General features: G+C 39.8%; 1 protein-coding gene across 1 annotated transcript in view; it reads left to right on the top strand.

Moving 5' to 3' along the window:
* UGCG (UDP-glucose ceramide glucosyltransferase) overlaps positions 11044–19497 on the top strand; it is a 38548-nt gene continuing 30094 nt past the window's right edge. Inside the window, exon 1 of the mRNA XM_018052597.1 lies at positions 11044–11607. Coding sequence (XP_017908086.1) covers positions 11510–11607 — 98 coding nt within the window. The 5' untranslated portion in view covers positions 11044–11509. The remainder of the gene's footprint in view (positions 11608–19497) is intronic.

The raw sequence follows: 19497 nt of genomic DNA on the forward strand, positions 1-19497 counted from the left end.
TCAAAAGCCCCACTTCTTAAAATATCACCCACTTTTAGGAGCTAGGATTTCAACATATGAAGTTTGGCGAGTTATATTCATACCATGGCAACATTATTAGCCATTAAGAAAATATTATCAAAATCATAATGAGATACCCTTCACACAGGCTAAGATGCTGGAATATCCTAGTTATGGTGAGGGAGTGGTGAAATGGGAACCCACATTGAGTGCTGGTGGGATTGTACAATGATGCAGCCACTTCAGAAAACACTCTGCTAGTTCCTCAAAAGATTAAAGTTCCCATTCAACTCAGTACCTGTAGACTTAGAGCCAAGGGAAATAAAAATATAAGGAGAAATAAAAATATAAAATATAAAAATAAAAATATAAGGGGTTTGATCTCTGGGTCAGAAGATCCCTTGGAGAAGGAAATAGCAACCCACTCTATTATTCTTGCCTGGGAAATCCCATGGACAGAGGAGCCTGGTGGGGTATATAGTTCATGCGGTTGCAGAGAGCTGAACATGACTTAGCAACTAAACAACAATAAACACAAAAATCTGTACCTGGCTATTCATGACAGCATAATTAATACTAATCAAACAATAAAAACAAACTATGTCCAACTCAGCTGAAGAATAGGTAAACGAAATGTAGTATATTCATACAATGGAACATCATTCAGCTATAAAAAGGTGATGAGGTACTGATACATGCTATGACAGGAATTAACTTTGAAAACATTACACTGTGAAAGAAGGTAGTAACCAAAGGCTACATGTTGCATAATTCCATTTTTATTAAATATCAGTGTAGGCAAATCTATAGACAGAAATTCCATGAGTGGTTGCAATGAGCTAGGGGGAAGGGGAGCAGGGGAATGACTGCTGATGGGTATGAGGTTTCTTCCTGCAGCAATGAAAATGCTCTGAAGTTAGGTGGTGATGGTTGTGCAACTTTGTGACTATACATCAGGTCACTGAATCGAATACTTTGAGAGTAAATTTTATGGTATGCTTATATCTCAATAAAACTGTTATTAAGGGACTTTTTCTCTGGTGGTCCAGTGGCCAAGACTCTGCACTCCCAATGCAGGGAGCCTGGGTTTGATCCAGGAACTAGACCCCACATGCTGCAACTCAGAGTTCACATGCCACATATAAGAGTTTGCACGCCAAAACTAAGACTCAATGCAGCCAAATAAATAAAAATTTTTAAAGCTGTTATTAAAAACAAAAAAACTGAAAGAGTTTAACTAGGATCTTTCATATTTAAAACGTCCTAGAAATTTCTCATTATTTTGTGAAAACTCAGGGTAATGGGGATGAGGGTTACTTCTCTAGTTCTACTTTTCCCTGCCCATTACATAGCTGCCACGCAGTCTGAGTGTGACTATCATTACTGCCAGCTTCAGTGGGTCCGAATTTAACCATTCTGGTCTTCCTTGCCATGATATAAGCCAGTACGCAAGTGGCATCAAGGGTATTCCAATTGTGGGGAGGTTGGGGCCAGGGGGTGGGGGAGCCAGATTTTTGTTAGGTAGGTTGTGAATAACTAACACATTTCCCTTTTCCTGCCTGTGAAGGGAAAACCACGAGGTACAGGTCAGCAGCCATCTTCCAACCATGAGAGAAGTCAGCTTGAAGACTGAAGCGACACATAGAGGAGGAGAGCCAAGACTAGCTCAAAAGAGAAAAAAATAATAATAGTAACAACAATGGAGTCAGAGCCCCGGCTGAGCCTTGCTGGACCTTCTGTGTGACCAGGGGGCCAATGTGCCTGTGACAGCCTCAGTTTACACCAGTTTTTCCAGCTTGATAGTTTTCTTCCTCAAAAGTGTCCCGGTTTGGACAGTCATTTCTATGGTCACCCTCAATATAAATGGATTTTCAATCACATATCAATTAACATAGCAGTTAACCAAGGTGGACTGTTTTTCAAGTTGTGTTCATTTGGACTGTTTTCTGACTGCCTCCCAGCATCCTCCCAGAGGCTGTTCAGTTGTCTAGATTTTAAAAAGTAACCACATGAGATATTCTGCTTTCTTCTTACTCTTTCTTCAGGACCCAGGACCTCTCCATGCAGTCTTGCTAGGCTTTTCTAAATAAAAGTAATTATTCCCAACTCCCACACAATTCTCCTTGTCCCTCTTATCCACACTTGTAACATTGCATTACCATGATCTGTTCTTGTGTTTATCTTCCATAACCAACTGTGAAAGTCCCCTTAAAAAAGGATTGTATCATTTTTAACTTTGTATCCAAAGCATGAGAACAAGGTACTCAGTGGAACATAGTTTCTTTTGATGTTTGCTGCTGAATAAATGGGTGGAGAAGGCAATGGCTCCCCGCTACAGTACTCTTGCCTGGAAAATCCCATGGACGGAGGAGCCTGGTAGGCTGCAGTCCATGGGGTCACGAACAGTTGGACACAACTGAGCAACTTCACTTTCACTTTTCATTCTCATGTATTGGAGAAGGAAATGGCAACCCACTCCAGTGTTCTTGCCTGGAGAATCCCAGGGACGGGGGAGCCTGGTGGGCTGCCGTCTATGGGGTCGCACAGAGTCGGACACGACTGAAGTGACTTAGCAGCAGCAGCAGCAGCTGAATAAATGGAAGGAAAGCCATTCATTTGTTTAACATTGTTCAAATAATTTTGCTTAATATTTTCCATTGTATAGCAAATAACCATTAACAATGTCTCCCAAGCCCAAATGATCTCAAAATAATTAAACTGGGTAATTGAATTTAGGGATGAGCTTAATATAATAGGAGCCCCAGAAGTTGTTTCTGTTTCTTTGAATTGCACAATGAACTGTTTCATGCTTCTCGTATTTGAGATAATACTTCAAATATATCCACAATGAAATAAAACCTTAAAAATAATCTGATATGATTTCTGAACAATTAAATTACCAAAATGAGTGGAAGGCTCATCTTCTTCACAAATTCATGTTAATTTGGTCTCATTCATACAGAACGTTACTTAAAAAAAAAAAATTTAGAGCTTAAAAAAAATTGTCATGTAAACTAGACTCTGAAAACTGCCTTCTGTTAATCCTGATATCCTGATGCATTTTATTCTATTTAAAGGTATTTATTAGCGAAAATAATATTAACACTTATTCAATATCATTTCATACATGTTAGAAGACCCCATGTGTATCTAAATACCTTTTAAATCTTGTTCTTTGCTTGTAAGAATATTTCAAGGCCTGAAAATTATTTTTCTCTTGGAATAAAAGTACCTTTGTTTGCTCTCTACTATGTAATATTATTCCTATTCTATACAATTATCTATTTGCATTTGTTTCTGATTGACCAAGTCAGTTATGTTCGGAAAAATATGAGATCTCTAGAACATCCTGGTTTGTGTAATAAGCAAAAATTGGGGGTTGTTGAATACTTCTGCTTACAGAGAGACCAATTTGCTTTAAAAAGAAAATCCTTTTAAGTGTTGTTAATTTTATTTTTCATGGGTAAAAATCATAAAGGAAGAAATTGAGAAAATAAAAAATTAGTGATCTAGATGAAATTAGAATGAATGAATGCTTTCTATTTAGGAATAATAATAAAACTTCCATGAAATGTACATGCACCTGCAACCATTCTGAATATTTTATATATGTTAATTTCAGCCCTCACAACTCAGGTCATGTAGCTGGTAAATGGTAGAACTGGAATTTAAACCCAGCCAATTTGACATTCACAACGTACATATGTATGTGCTTAACCAATAGTCTTCACTGTATCCTCAAACAAAGTGTTTTGTAGAGATTCTGAACTCAACAGATGTAGGTTATCTTGACAGTCTTTATTCCTTAGTAAAAGTTAAACTCACACTTAAGTTATATGGCCATTAATACTATGAAATAATAAAACAAGAAACATGTTTTATTGGCCTTTTCCTGAGCTTTTAAATTCATCTACTTGTTGTTTACTCTCTTAGATGAATTGTTCTGAAATGACAATGTACTTATGAAATTCCTCTTAACCAAAGAAAAAGATGTAGTAAAAGAGTAAGATGTTTAAAGTGCCAGTGCAATTTAGCATGAAATATATGATCTATTCTTAATACACTTTCCCAGGTCTCAGATGTTGAAAGTGACAGAATATTGGTTAGCAAACTAAATCATGCTAAACCAAAATCTATCAATACTTTGCTATCTAAACTTGAGGACTGATCATTTACTATGCTTTGTTTAAATTAATATTGCGCTTTTTAAAAAAAAATATATAAAGAGCATTGGCTTTGAAGTCTGACAGACCTGGGTCTGAACTCCAGCTCCCTCACTTAGCAAATGTCACTCAGTAGTTACCTTTATCTTTTTGGCTCCCAATTTCATGACATTTGTGAAAATCAAGTTAATATTTTCAAATCTGCCTGGCACATAACTTATGTTTTTGTGTCCAATAAATACAGTTGCCTTCCGTACCCATAGGTTCTGAATTCATGGATTCAACCAACTGGAATTCAAACCTAGAATAGAAGATATTTGGGAAAAAATTCCAGGAAGTTTCAAAAAGCAAAATGAATTTGCTGTATGTCCTGGCCACTATTTACAGAGCATTTTACTGACTTGATGGACACAACTCTGAGCGAACTCCGGGAGTTGGTGATGGACAGGGAGGCCTGGTGTGCTGCGATTCATGGGGTCGCAAAGAGTCGAACACGACTGAGCGACTAAACTGAACTGAACTGAACTTACACTGCATTAGGTAGTATAAGTAACAGATGATTTAAAGTAGACAGAGTATGCTGCTGCTACTCAGCCCCTTCAGTCATGTCCGACTCTTTGCAACCCTATGGAGTGTAAACTGCCAGGCTCCTCTGTCCATGGGATTCTCCAGGCAAGAATACAGGAGCGGGTTGCATGTCCTCCTCCAGGGGATCTTCCTGACCAGAGGATTGAACCTCTGGTCAATGAATCTCTTGCATTGCAGTCAGATTCTTTACCAACTGAGCCACCTGGGAAGCCCATACAAGAGTATGCCGCTGCTGCTGCTAAGTCACTTCAGTCGTGTCCGACTTTGTGCGACCCCATAGACGACAGCCCACCAGGCTCCCCTGTCCCTGGGATTCTCCAGGCAAGAACACTGGAGTGGGTTGCCGTTTCCTTCTCCAATGCATGAAAGTGAAAAGTGAAAGTGAAGTCGCTCAGTCATGCCCGACTCTTAGCAACTCCATGGACTGCAGCCTACCAGGCTCCTCCGTCCATGGGATTTTCCAGGCAAGAGTACTGGAGTGGGGTGCCATTGCCTTCTCCGATACAAGAGTATATGCTTATATAATACATACCTGTAGTGCTTTGGTTATATGCAAACATTATGTCATTTTATATAAGGGACTTGAGCATTTGTGGATTTTGGTGTCTGGGGGTGGTCCTAGAAATAATCTTCCACTGATTCCAAGGGAGGAGTCGATTTCAGCCTCAGTCTCCGTCTCTCTCTCATTCTCCAATAAATCTACCAAGTTGATTTACATACACACACAGATGCACGCACATGAAGCCTAGGTGAAGGTTTTTGACATTGTACATTCAAATAAATAATTGAATGGAGTCATGAATCTCGATCTAAAAAAAAGCAAATTTAAAACCATTTTGAAAAAATAATTGATATTTACATGGGATACATTTGGAAATCTTTAGAATTTAGCTTCCTTGTCAAAGGGGTCACACAGAGTCGGACACGACTGAAGTGACTTAGCAGCAGCAGGAATGAACATTGGTGCTTCAACCTAGCATACTATGGATTAAAACAAAATCAAGTATGGTATTTGAAAGGAAATGAGTATAATCAACATTTTAATTAGTCACTTGGGTATCAGTTAGCAAAACAGCTGAGAATGAAATGAACTCTAGTAAACTCTTGGCTCTACCCTGGACCACACCTGTAACATACAAACACACTATACCAGTGGTTTATCAAGATGAGGCCCTAAACTGACAATCTGCCTAGAACCTTTGTACATTTGAAGTCTATTCATAGTGATACAGTATCTTAGGATGTGAAGGCCTTTACGAAGTTACCATTTAATGGGTAACAAAATGACTGTAGGTTAAGCACCTGAGCTGATAAGTAGATAAGGCATTTTTTCTACTAATTTCAAACAGGCTTAGGGGATAGGGGGAAGGCCAAGAATTAAATTGTTTATTTGGGCATTAGCACCACAAATTTGTAGAATCAATTGATTCTAACTTTGTTTTTGAAACTTCAAATTTACCCAATTTTTGGAGGATCACTTTTTACTTTTTAAAGAAGTTTTTTTTTTAATAGGGCTGAAGATTTACAGTAAACCTATCTTTTAAAAATAACACATTAACCACATTCAAACAACATCAGATCATGTAGCACTATAGTAGTATTTACTGAAAAAAGAAATCTGTGTCTAAGTGGACCCCTGTTGTTCAATATTGAATGTCCAATATTGACATAAAAATGATGCTGTTGACTCTGCCAGGTAGAGCATGAGCTTTGGGGCAGGTCTTCAGATTTCGATTAGGTGAACTGATATGTAGTTACTCTCACTCTAATTCTGTGCTCTAACTTTGCAATCTGAAGAAAAAGCATGGGTAGTTAATATGTATTTCTTTTCCACAAAGGAAAAAAAAATGTTTAAAGCATTTGCAAACAAAGGAGAAAGTTGAGCAACATTTCTAGTGATTTCTCTCAATGCAGATCCATTTAAATAAACTAATTTACTTGTTCAACAAATATTTGACTGCCTAGAAGATGGGAAGCCCTGGGATGTGATGACAAACTAGTTTATTTCATGAATTCAGACACCTGGAATGTTTCCAATACTTTTGTGTGTGTGTGTGTGTGTATGTGTAGCACTGACTAATTTTTTTTAAAATAGACTTTATTTTTAAAAGCAGTTTTAGGTACACAGTAAAACTGAGCAGAAAATACAGAGTTCCCTTATACTTCCTGCCCAACACATGCACAGTTCCCCACTGTCAACACCTTGCCCCAGACTGGTATATGTGTTGTAGCTGATGAACCTATATTGACACATCACAGTCACCCAAAGTCCATGGTTTACATTAGGGTTCACTCTTGGTGTTGTACCTTCTATGGTTTTTTGACAAATGTGTAATACATGTATCTACCATTATACAAAATAGTTTCACTGCCATAAAAATCCTCTGTGACCTGCCTCTGTTGCAGGAAGGGGGAACCCCTCCACCACCCGACTCACTCCCTTCTGGCAATCACTGGCATTTTTACTGTCTCCATAATTTTGCTTTTTCCAGAATGTTATATAGTTGCAATTCTACAGTATGTAGCCTTTTCAGACTGGCTTATTTTATTATACTTAATAAAATGCATTTAAATTTCTCCATGTATTTTCATGACTTGATAATTAATTTCTTCTTAGCATGTAAAAATATTCCACTATATGGATGGACCAGACAATAGATTTATCCATTCATCTACAGATGGACATCTTGGTTGCTTCCAACTTTTGGCATGCATGCATTTGTGCTAAGTCACCTCAGTCATGTCCAGTTCTTTGCAACCCTATGGACTGTAGCCCACCAGGCTCCTCTGTCAATGGGATTCTCCAGGCAAGAATACTCGAGTGGGTTGCCATGCTCTTCTCCAGGGGATTTTCCCAACCCAGAGATCAAACCCACATCTCTTATGTCTCCTGCATTGGCAGGTGGGTTCTTTTACCTGAGAAGTTTTGGCAATTAGGAATAAAGCTGCTATGAACATCTGCATGCAGGTTTTTGTATGAATATGTTTTCAGTTCATTTGATTAAACAACAAGGAGTGTGATTGCTGGATTGTATGGTTAAGAGTATGTTTACTTTTGTAAGTAAATGTCAAACTATCTTCCAACGTGATTGTATCAGTCATAATTTTTATTTTAAAAATTTCAAATTTTATGTGATTTTTTCATCATTGATTAACTCATTTATAAGACACAAAATGGTAATTTTTCTCTGTGGAAATAATAATGCTCAATATAGAAAGTCAACAATATAAAAAGGTAGATTTTAAAAAGTCAATACATTTCATTTCTCAAAGACAAGTAGTTATAACTGATTGTCTGATGCACTATCTTTTAGTCTTTTTTCTGTAGGCAGAGCTTTTGTGTCATATTTTAAATATGATTTTTTTTTAGAAATCTCAGTAAATATGAATTTTTTCTTAGATACAATCCAAATTAAGAATCCTGATTATTGAAAATGTTACAACTTTTAAAAATGTAAATGCACTTTTAAATATAGGCATTTGGGGCACAGTATAACGATCAACTTGCCAAAGTTTGTTTCATTGCTCTAAGTTAACTTAAGTACCTATGTTCTTCCAGCCTCTGTTCTTGTCTTTTCTGGGACATAGAACTAGAACCAATATAATTTCATTTCAGTTGGAATCAGCTACAGTTATTTTGGTCTGGATTTGGTTCAAACCAAAAATGTGTTCCAACTACGTGGTTGAACTAGACACTTTAAATCCTTTTCTTGTTAAGGTTTTAAAACTAAACTATCCATGGCCATTAAATGACAGTCAAATGTGGGTTTTGTTTATCTCTAAAAACACTGCTCCTTAAAAATGTACATATTTAAATCACTAATGCTACTAAATTGCCACTGAAAAAAATCAGAGGCCCTGAACTTGGTAGAATTGGTGTTCAAAGAGACAGGAGAGCCCTTTAGACAAGCAACCAAAACAATGTAAACTGCCAAAAATAAGATCAGCGGACAGGGTTTTTACTAAACTTCTATGCTGCTATGCTACATGGAAGAAATTTATACTTTTACCATATTTAAAGAATGTTGAAAGTGAAATAAAAGTGTGTCACTCATTTTTGTCCAACTCTTTGTGACCCCATTGACTGTAGCCAGCCAGGTTCCTCTGTCCCTGGAATTCTCAAGGCAAGAATATTGGAGTGGGTTGCCATGCCCTTCTCCAGAGGGTCTTCCCCACTTAGGGACTGAATACGGGTCTCATGTCTCCTGCGTTGGCAGGTGGGTTCTTTACCACTAGCACCACCTGGGAAACCTATATAACCTTAGGATTACACATTCTAACGCTACTCCTTTAAAATCATCAACCAGGCTTGGACAGACTAAATTTAAATAGGCTAAAGTACAACACAGCAAATCTTCTATCTACTAGTTATATCCAATTAGAGGAGTTCTGTTAACTCTTAAGAATATTTGATTCTTTTACTTTTCTTTGGCTTCATTTTCCATGTCATTGATTTTAAAATCCTTCATTGCAAGGTTCCAAAAACAATTTGGATAAATGCAGAATAACACAAAATGCTTAAACTGACCAATTGATGTAGTTCATCATATCTTAACAGTACATTAATGGTAAGATGCAGCATTATTTTATGTACAACTAAGAAAAAAAATGCCAAATAATTGTAAAATGCCATTGACTGTGAGATCCATTTCCATTTCAGAAATGTTAAAATGTATTCAAATGTTTCTTTTTAAGTCAGAATTAACTAAAATAGTGACATAAAAAATTTTTCACTTGTAGTGTTATTTCCATGCTAGTACACTATCGGGCTATAACTTTATCAACCAGTAACTCTCAACAATGAAGTCTGGTTTCTAAGTCTTGTTCTTTCTTACTGACTTTACCCAGGTAAAACAAAGGATACAGCAAATCCAGGATTGGTTCTCAACATAGACGTTAATTCAAACTCTTCTAAAGGTGTGCGTATACTCAGTCGCTAAGTTGTATACATCTTTTCTATCCCATGGATTGTAGCCTGCCAAAATCCTCTGTCCATGAGGTTTTCCAGGTAAGAATACTGGAGTAGGTTGCCATTTCCTTTTCCAGGAGATCTTTCTGACACAGGGTAACCCCTGTGTTCTGCGTGCAAGTGGATTCTTTATAACTGAGCCACCTGGGAAGCCCCTTTCTGATTGTAGTTTATCATTTAATTGTAGATTGAGGTAGTTCATTCGATCAGTATCAACTATATAAATAACAATGATAAACAACTTCTTTCCAAAATTGAAATCTATTCTGAAATCTCTCTAGGGAGTCATGGATTATGTAAAAGGAAATCATTTGAAATAAACTGTCTAAACATAAAACAATGAAGAATCTATACAAACTCATCTAGGCTAAAGAAACAGAAACGTTTAGTACTAGATTAAAACATCTCCCTGGACTGATTTAAAATTAAGATAAACACTAGGTTACCTTACTATCCAAAATGCCATATCTTTCCATTTTAGAGTGCTATCCTTCTGGGTAACTTAAAATCTTCTAGTAGCTAGCAGAATTTAAAAAACAGCAGCAAAGACAGCGAAACAATTTTAATAAATTAACTCAATGTATCAAAAATATTCTTAATATTTGTAATCAATATAAAATTAATGATATCAAGTGTATCACTTCATATTAGGTGTATGACTTACATTCGTAACACAACTCATTTAGTTCCTACTATCCACATTTCAAGCGCGCAATAGCCCCTATGGCTATCATATTGGGCAGGAGTCAGAGGACTTCAGAATCAGCTAATCCTTTACATCCAGAGTTTGAGAATTTCTTGTATGTTACATGCTGCTTCTAAGGTGCTTAGAGATCTGTGAAGCAGAAGACTTCACTCTCGGTACGTTGTGATCCAAGGCTCGACAGCATTTAAAGTAGCAAGGGAGAAAGGCAATGGGACAGATCCGGACGCCCAGGAACGTGCCTTGGAAGGTCTGGGCCGCTCCGGGCAATGCCCGGCGCAGAGACTGCGGACACAGCTTTGGAAGTTGCACTGCGCGACAACTCGGGGCTGCCTGGAACCCCGGGCCTTTTCCTAGGACGCCCTGGCACACCAGAGCCGGACAAAGGGAAAGTGTCCTCCGAGCTGGACACAGCCGACAGAGGCGGCTGCCCGGGTCGCATTCGCCGGTCGCCGAGAGGTGGGCGGCGGCCGGAGGCTGGAGAGGAACACCCAGACTAACCCTCCCGGGGCCGCGCTCACGACAGTGACGCCACCAGCGCGAGGGCGGCAAGGTGGGCGGAGAGGAGCGGCGCGCACCGCCCCTCGGAGGGCGGGACCGCGGTTTCGGAGGGCCGGGGCGGGGCGGGGTGCGCCGGGGAGTCGGGGCGCCAGCGGGCGGTTTCGATTAGTGCGCGGAGCTGCGACGGCAGAGCAAGGCGCGGAGTTGCGCTGCCCGGAGCCCGGCGCCAAGGCTGCGGGAAGGCGGCGGGGCGGCGACGGAGGCGGCGGCGCAGGCGCGCGGGGTCCGGCAGGCGGCCGCGAAGGGGTGGAGAGGCGAGCGGGAGCGCGGGGCCACGGCCGACCTGACCACTGAGCCCGGCCACCGCAGCGCCGGCATCCGCGAGCGCGCCCGGGCCAGCGCGCGAGGGAGAGCGCGCGGGCGGGGGCGCGCAGGCCCTGCCCGCCCCTTCCGCCCCCACCCCCTCCGCCCCTTCCTCTCCCCACCTTTCTCTCCTCTTCTGCGCCCCCGCGCCGGGCGCCCACCCAGTCCTCCTCCTGCGGGAGCGCTGTCCGCTGCGGCGGCCGGATCGGGCCGGGCCGGGGGATGGCGCTGCTGGACCTGGCCCTGGAGGGAATGGCCGTCTTCGGGTTCGTCCTCTTCTTGGTGCTGTGGCTGATGCATTTCATGGCCATCATCTACACGTGAGTGAGGGGCAGCTGGAGGAGCCCGCGGCGGGGTCCAGGCCTCGGGGACAGGCGAGGGTAGGAGGAATTTCGCTTTGGAGCAGACTGGGCTCGGATGGGGGTGGAGACAGCCAATTTTCAGACTCTCCCTCCCAGTCTCTCTAGCCTTGGATCAGCTGGGCCGGGGGGTTCATTGGAAGAGAGAAGTGACCAGTGAGGGGGTGGCTGGGCGGCGGGCGACTTCACAGCCAGCGGAAAGAGACTGTACTCTTTTTATGTGTAGGGCGGAGGGTTGCTTGCTTGGTTTGATTGTGCTATGGATTCGTGTGGTTTTTCATCTGGGCCAAGATGTATGGTGTATTGTGGGGTTTTTTTCCCTCTCTCGACCTGGGCCACGTTTCTATTATGATGGTGATCATTTCCACTCTTCTGGGAGCTGCGCGCAGCCACCTGGAGACCTCCCTGTGGATTTTCTTCTTCCTGGATAAGCTTTCTGTCCTTAGATAGATGTGAAGCACCTGTCCATCTTGAAAAACGTCCACCAAACCTCTGAACTGGTGTTGTAACCTTAAGTCATGTCAGCTTGTACATTTCAGTGTGGCTACTCCCCACCCCCCAATTCCTTATATTTTGTCTTCTTTAGATTGGGTCCGCCCCGCCCCCCAGGCACATACCTTTTCATTAGATACCATTCACTGAAGACACAGTATCAAGCACGACAGAATTCCTGTCCTCATAGAGCTTACATTCCAGAAGGGAGAGACATAATTAAAATCCGAATAAGGTTATTTCAGATAGTGATAAAGACTATGAAATAAAATAAAATCGGGTAATGGGATGAGTATGACATAGGGTGTGTAACTACTTTTGATATTTTAATTGTTTGACTGTCTTTAAAATGGAAAAGGTCTTTGTAAGGAAATGAAAGAATTCACACAGCCCATTACTCTTGGATTCACTAGACTTTTAGCTGGGAAAAAAAAAAAAAGATTGTGCATAGTTATCTTTACCACCGTTTAGAATAGGGTATATGTTAGTAGAGAGAAGACTTTAAAAAATTACTTACAGTTTTTCTTTCCCTTTCACTGCAGAAAAAGTACTTCTTCCTTTTAGAAATGCTGCATTTTATTAGTGTAGTGTAGCATTTCCTGGTAGTGGAGAAAGATGCTACTGATACATGGTAAAGGCATGATGGTGTTTCTTTGAAGATGAAGGAAAAATGCTTCTTGGATACTGTTTTTAGGTTTTGGAGTTTGTGAGCTGTAGGCAGTGAACATTCTGGAGTTCATTTTAAATATATGTTATTAAAAAGCAATTTTGTTACTTTATCTGATCATAGAAATAAAACAGGCTTACTGTATAGGGAATTAGACTACAGAGAAGAAGAAAGAGGAAAGTTAAACACACCAAAACTCCATTGCCTGTCAACCTTTTGTACTATCCTTCCAATTATATTTCTGTAGGGTTAGGGAAAGGAAGAGAGGGAGGTCAGGAAGGAACGAGGAAGGGACCATACCATGATTTTTCTGTAACCAGCTTTAAAATTCATGTATTTAATAAATACTTTCTAGGAAGCTCTTTTGTACAAGGCACTGTTCTAAGTGCTGGAAATAAGATTGAAGAACAATATATCCAAGGCCCCTGCTCTCATGGAGCTTCCATGTAAAATGTCATGAGTAATTTTTTCATGTCAGTAAATGTATGATCTCTCCATCATTTTTAATAGATGCATAACATTTTTGTTTATGAGGCACTAATATGTGTTCATTATTATTATTGGTAGGCGTTTAGGCTATTTTCAGTTTGTCACTATTACGAACAACACTCTGATGAATGGTTTCCATCTTTAAGAGATGATCTCCTAAGTTTACATTTTGAAAGAGGAATTATTGGACCAGAAGTGGCACACATTTTAAACTTGGATACATATTATCCTACAGAAATGTTGTATCTATTCATAGTCCTGGTAACATTGTATGATGGTCCCCATTTCCCCTTACTAAGTATTAGGGTTTTTACTGTTCTGTTTTTTATTTTCATTCCTGTAATTATTGGTTTCATCAAATGTTTTTCATCTATTTAATGCCAGTTACAGCTAGTTGTAAATTTCGTATTCATAAGTCTTTTGCTTGTGCAATCTATTGCCTTTTCATAGGAAGATTGTTCTGTGATATGCTGCAGTTTTTTCCCAACTTGTTTTTTGTCTTTCAACTTTGTACATATATTTCAGATGTATAAAAGTGTGTGTGTGCCTTTGTGTTTTAGATAGCCTTGTCTTTCCCACCACCCTCCCCACCCCCACCCCAACTGGTAAAATTTTTTATCTTTTCCATTTCTCCTAACTGTTATATAATATCTCTTTTAGTATTTTGAGTTTTCTTTTTTTTCCTTTTTAACACTTGACCCCTTATAAAGTGTACCAGTATCCACTGTTTTAGTGAAGTATTATTACCTTTATTACAGTGTTACTTAGAGGCAGGCCCCTCCTTATTCTTTTGTAAATTTTTATGACTTTTTATACATTTTTACTTGAACTTTAGAACCTCTAAGTAATCTTGTATTCAAATTGGAATTGTTAAATTCACAGCCCAATTTGAAGAAAGTTGCCATCTTTCAACATAGGACTGTGATGGAACACCTTCCCTCTGTGATGTGTGTGTGTGTGTGCATGCTCAGTCCTGTCCAGCTGTTTCTGACAGTTGCGGACTGTAGCCCACCAGGCTCCTCTGTCCATGGGATTTTCCAGATGAGAATATTGGAGTGGGTTGCCAGTTCCTACTCGAGGGGAACTTCCTGACCCAGGGATCGAACCCATGTCTCTTGCATCTCCTGCATTGACAGGCAGATTCTTTACCACTGCACCACCTAAAAGTCACACTTATTTAACACTAGTAAAGTAGCTGAATACTTTAAGTAACCGTCTGAGAATGTTTATACTCTTAGACTGTGACAACTCCAGAATTGTTTTAAATTATTTTGTATTTAATAATAAACTGAAAAAAAATTTTTAATACCTTTTTGTTTAAAATACTTTCAGTTTTTGAGAGTAGCACAAACTTTAGTTAAGATACGGTAGAGTCTTTCTATTTCTTTTTTAATGCTCCATGAAGTTACCTTTTATATTGACAGTAGCAGGATCCAGAAAAGTTAAATGAAAATAGAACAAAGAAAATGCAATTAGTTTATAATAGTTTAGTAGGAATCTTCAGAATAGTTTTCTGAACTAGGTAAAAGAACATGAAGTAAATAACCAACAGCTTAATTTATGTATAAATTATATGCTGCCTTTTAAAAACTTAGGTTCCTTTCATCTCATCCCACCTTCAAAATTATTTCCTGTTTGATTTCTTTCTTACTGAAGTGAAGATGTTTCCCAGTTTGAGTTGTTTTCAAGCAGAGCACTAAGGGTTTGTCCTCTCTACTGTATTTAGTAAATTTGCAGGTTTGATAATCTCACCATTTTGATATTCTTAACATTTTGACAAGGAAGGCTAAAGAATATTGATAGTGATATTTTGGTTAAAATTTTATGCTAAGCATTCTATATTTTATTGAAGAATATGTTTCCTGAACATGTGTCTGTATCCTCTCAAATCCTTTTTTAATATGATAAAGTATAAATAAATTAAAATAGCCAGATTTAATCAATGCCCCTCCTAAAACCTTGTACCTGAAACTGGTGGAAATGGAGCCTATTATCAAACCTTATGTGGTTCCATATCTGGTTGTCAGATTAAGGAGCGTAATCTGTGAGCTACTAATGTTTAAAAATATTTAAGTAATACAAACATTGCAGTGAAATTGCTAAAAAACAAAACAATGAACATTTTTTAAAGAACCATGGTTATTTTTTTACCATTAAATACAGTGTGTAATGGTATCTAGTTAATTTGGATCCAATGTTCTATTGTATTGTAGCTTCTTAAAATGAGATTAAAAAGCTAAGTATTGGCCTGTATTTTTAAAATGGAGCAGAATGTAATTAATACAGTGAACAATTGTTCAGTGACTTTTTTTGCTCTGATTTCATAAATATCTTATAAGTTGTATAAGCTTATAGTTTTAAAAATTGAAGTGGTTTATAACTAAAGAACCATTATTTTCAATATTTTGAAACTTTCTCTGCTCACTGGTATCTTTACCTACTGCTTTGCTCTTTTCCAGAATTAATATTGACTGATGCCTCATCATTTCATAACATATATTAGATGGCAGACATTTGTGGAATTTTGCCTAAAATGTCTCTGCACGCACTCCCACTGCCCCTGCCCACCGCCCCCCCCACCCCAACACCCATAGCTTGTGGGATCTTAGTTTCCTGACTAGGGATTGAACCCCAGGCCCATGACAGTAAAGGCGCTGGACCACCAGGGAATTCCCCTTATAAGGTTAAATATAACTTTTAGATTAGAGCATTTGAAATTCGAGAATTCAAAATTCTTATTCTGAAGATTGTTTCCTTAAAAAAAAAGAAACTAATGATTATATCCTCTGTAGGCATAGTTAGTTAAGTGATTTTTTAATGGAACTTTTTCTCTTTTGTTGAGAGCTTGTGTGGTTTGATAGCTGGGGGACTGTGGCTAATTCACACAAAAGTCTGGAACCAATTTTTTTTTTCTTCCCTCTGTAGCTATTTAGGAACCATTCTGCTAGATAAGAATTTCTAAGCAAGATACCTTGCTTTTTTTCTCCTCTCAGCTCCCCATCCTTCTTGCTCCTTGGACCTAATCATTTTTTCCCCTTTATGTGTGGTATCCTAATGTTTAGTGATAGCCTTTTTGTTTTCTATTAATTGACTGGAGGTGCCACGGTACTACAGTGGCAATACTCCTATATCCATCCAATATTAACTGCCCTCTACTAAACATTCTTTTCTTGAAGATTTTTTTTTCTCAAGTTAATTCTGCCTTTCCTAATTTTTCTAGTATAACAACTTTTAAACCTGCTGCACAATTTTTAAGTAGAGTTTAAGTACTCACTGTATCAGGATAACTGTGCTAAACTGCCTGTCAGAAAGTAATTATGTTTTTAATGAAAATTTTAGCATTTCAGATATTATTTTTAGATAATATGATTTTTTTTTTTTAAAATTGGCCTTAAATGTATGGTGTTCTCAGCCTTTGAAAGTGAAAGTGAAGTTGCTCAGTCGTGTCCGACTCTTTGCAAGCCCATGGACTGTAGCCCACCAGGCTCCTCCGTCCGTGGGATTCTCCAGGCAAGAATACTGGAGTGAGTTGCCATTCCCTTCTCCAGGGGATCTTCCCGACCCAGGGATTGAACCCAGGTCTCCTGCATTGCAGGCAGACGCTTTAACCTCTGAGTAGAGTGTAGATCGAGGAGAGCTTATTTTCTGGGTTTAGTCCTGAGGATGCGGTTGGACTTTGAACAGATTTTGCTCAGTCAGGGCCATTGTTGCCCAAACCACTTTGGGGTGCATGAATCAGGTAGTTCAGCCCCTTGAACCTGAGCCTTGGGGAGATATGGAATTGGATAATATTGTGATAGCTTTAAAAAGCAAAATGGACATTAAAAAAAAAAAGCAAAATGGAAATTTACTGTTTAGTGGTGGTTCTCTTAATTCATCATTCCTCCCTTTTCCTACCTACATTGTTAGTTCAGTATATATTATCTCTACCCTAGATTATTGAACTATCTCTACTTGCTGGTATTTTTACCTACAGCTCTGCTCTTTATCGGAGAAGGCAATGGCACCCCACTCCAGTACTCTTGCCTGGAAAATCCCATGGATGGAGGAGCCTGGTGGGCTGCAGTCCATGGGGTCTCGAAGAGTCAGACACGACTGAGCGACTTCACTTTCACTTTTCACTTTCACCATTGGAGAAGGAAATGGCAACCCACTCCAGTGTTCTTGCCTGGAGAATCCCAGGGACTGGGGAGCCTGGTGGGCTGCCGTCTATGGGGTCGCCCAGAGTCGGACACGACCGAAGCGACTTAGCAGCAGCAGCAGCAGCAGCACCTGCTGCTCTTTATCTAGTTTGTTTTTCTTATTGTGGCCTAATCTTTCTGGAGCAGCAATCTTGGATCATGCGCTTAAAATCTTACCAAGGTTCCCCACTGCCTTCAGGTTGAAATTCAAACTCCTTAATAAGACGTAATTCTTGAGGAGGTGAGCCATCTCCTGTGCCTGTTTCTCCAGCCACATTCAATTACTGGCATTCCTCTGAATGTGCAGTGTAATTTTTTAGAATTCTCTTTCTTTCCTTTTTTCCATTTCTCTCCCTTCTTCCTTCCCTCCCTTCCTTTTTGTTTTACTAACTCCTCCTCGTTCAGCTTTAGCTCCTTACTGGGTTAGGCACCCCCTCTTACGTCCTTCCATTGTATCTTGAATTTACCCGTCTAAAAAACTATGTGTTCTCTTGTCTCTTTCCCCACTTAAGATTATAAACTTTGGGGAGTGGGGAGGTGTCTTATTTACTATTGTATCTTCAGTGCTACTTGGCAGCTGATCATTGCATGTCAAATGAATAATCTTTGATTTTTTTTCCCAGTACTAATGGTGGGATTTTTGATCACTCATTAACTTAGTGTTATTTGGCTATTGTGATTTCAGGTAGATGGAGAGAACTTGGGATGGATTCAGTGGCCATGGCTTTTCATGAAATGAGTTGGACCAAATGAAATCTTTGTCTCACTATTTCTGATTGTGGGTTAAAATAGAAACAATGCCGTATCAGTCACATGATCCTGACTGTGCTCAGTCGTGTCCAAATCTTTGGGACCCCATGGGCGGTAGCGCACCAGTTCCCTCTGTCCATGGGATTCCCCAGGCAGGAAGACCAGAGTGGGTTGCCATTCCCTTCTCCAGGAGATCCTCTCAACCCAGGGATCAAACCCAGGTCTCTTGGATTGCAGGCTGATTCTTTACCCTCTGAGTCACCAGGGAAGCCCAATCACATGTTTACCTACAAATTACTTGTTAGATCTGAATATCCCCCCAGGGTTTTCCAAAGGGAATACCTGTCATGCCTTCAATAATCTGTATACTTGGATCTACCCTTCGGGAAATGCAAAGCTACTTGTTGCTGTTAGCAAAATACATTGCTCTATTTCCCACACACTCTGGCTAGCTCTTTTGTTACCAAAGGGTTAGTGGGTTGTTTTGGGGGGGAGGGCGAGGGAACAGAATTAACAAAGGTGACGGAATCTTTTGTGTTCTGTAGTGTACAAGTCTGTTGTCCAATGGAAATAGTTTGTGTTTTCCTATAAAGGTAACTCACTGATGGGTTGTTCTGTGTTCTCTGGGGGAACTTCTGTCTACAGAATTAATGTTGCACCAGAAGGCGTGTTTTGTGATGTGGTGTGCTTTGCTAATGAAGCCCATTTTGCTGCAGTACCATTTTTGAAGATAAATGCTATATGGAGGTAACATGAATCATGACACTTACTGATCATAGACATGGTAACAACCTTCTGGAGCACATTCAAAGCTAAAAACAGCAACAAAAGAAGCCTTTTATCATTTGGAATTGCTGGGATGGACTATATGAAGTATGGGATCTGCTGATCAAGCAATCAGCTTAATTTTACATGAAATATTAACAAGCTTGATGGCATGGAACAAAGGAGAAAATTCCCAGTGTCAAATAAATCGCTTCAACTGATTTGCACAGCAGAGCTATAAAAACAGCACAGTCTGAGGCTGTAAAGCAAGGTGAACTTTGCCCTCAAGGAATCTATCTTCCCCTTAGAAGCTTTGAGGGAAATTCTTGTGCCTCACTTCTGGTAGATGTAGCGCTGTCTTGAGGTTGCTGCACAGGAGAAGCAGGTTCTGTCCCTTGGTGGGGAAGATCCCCTGGAGGAGGAAATGGCAACCCACTCCAGTATTCTTGCCTGGGAAATCCCATGGGAAGCAGCAGCCAGGGGCTGATAAAGGGGAGGAGCACAGCC

This window comes from Capra hircus, chromosome 8 (assembly GCF_001704415.2).
Source record: "Capra hircus breed San Clemente chromosome 8, ASM170441v1, whole genome shotgun sequence".
Classification (NCBI taxonomy): domain Eukaryota; kingdom Metazoa; phylum Chordata; class Mammalia; order Artiodactyla; family Bovidae; genus Capra; species Capra hircus.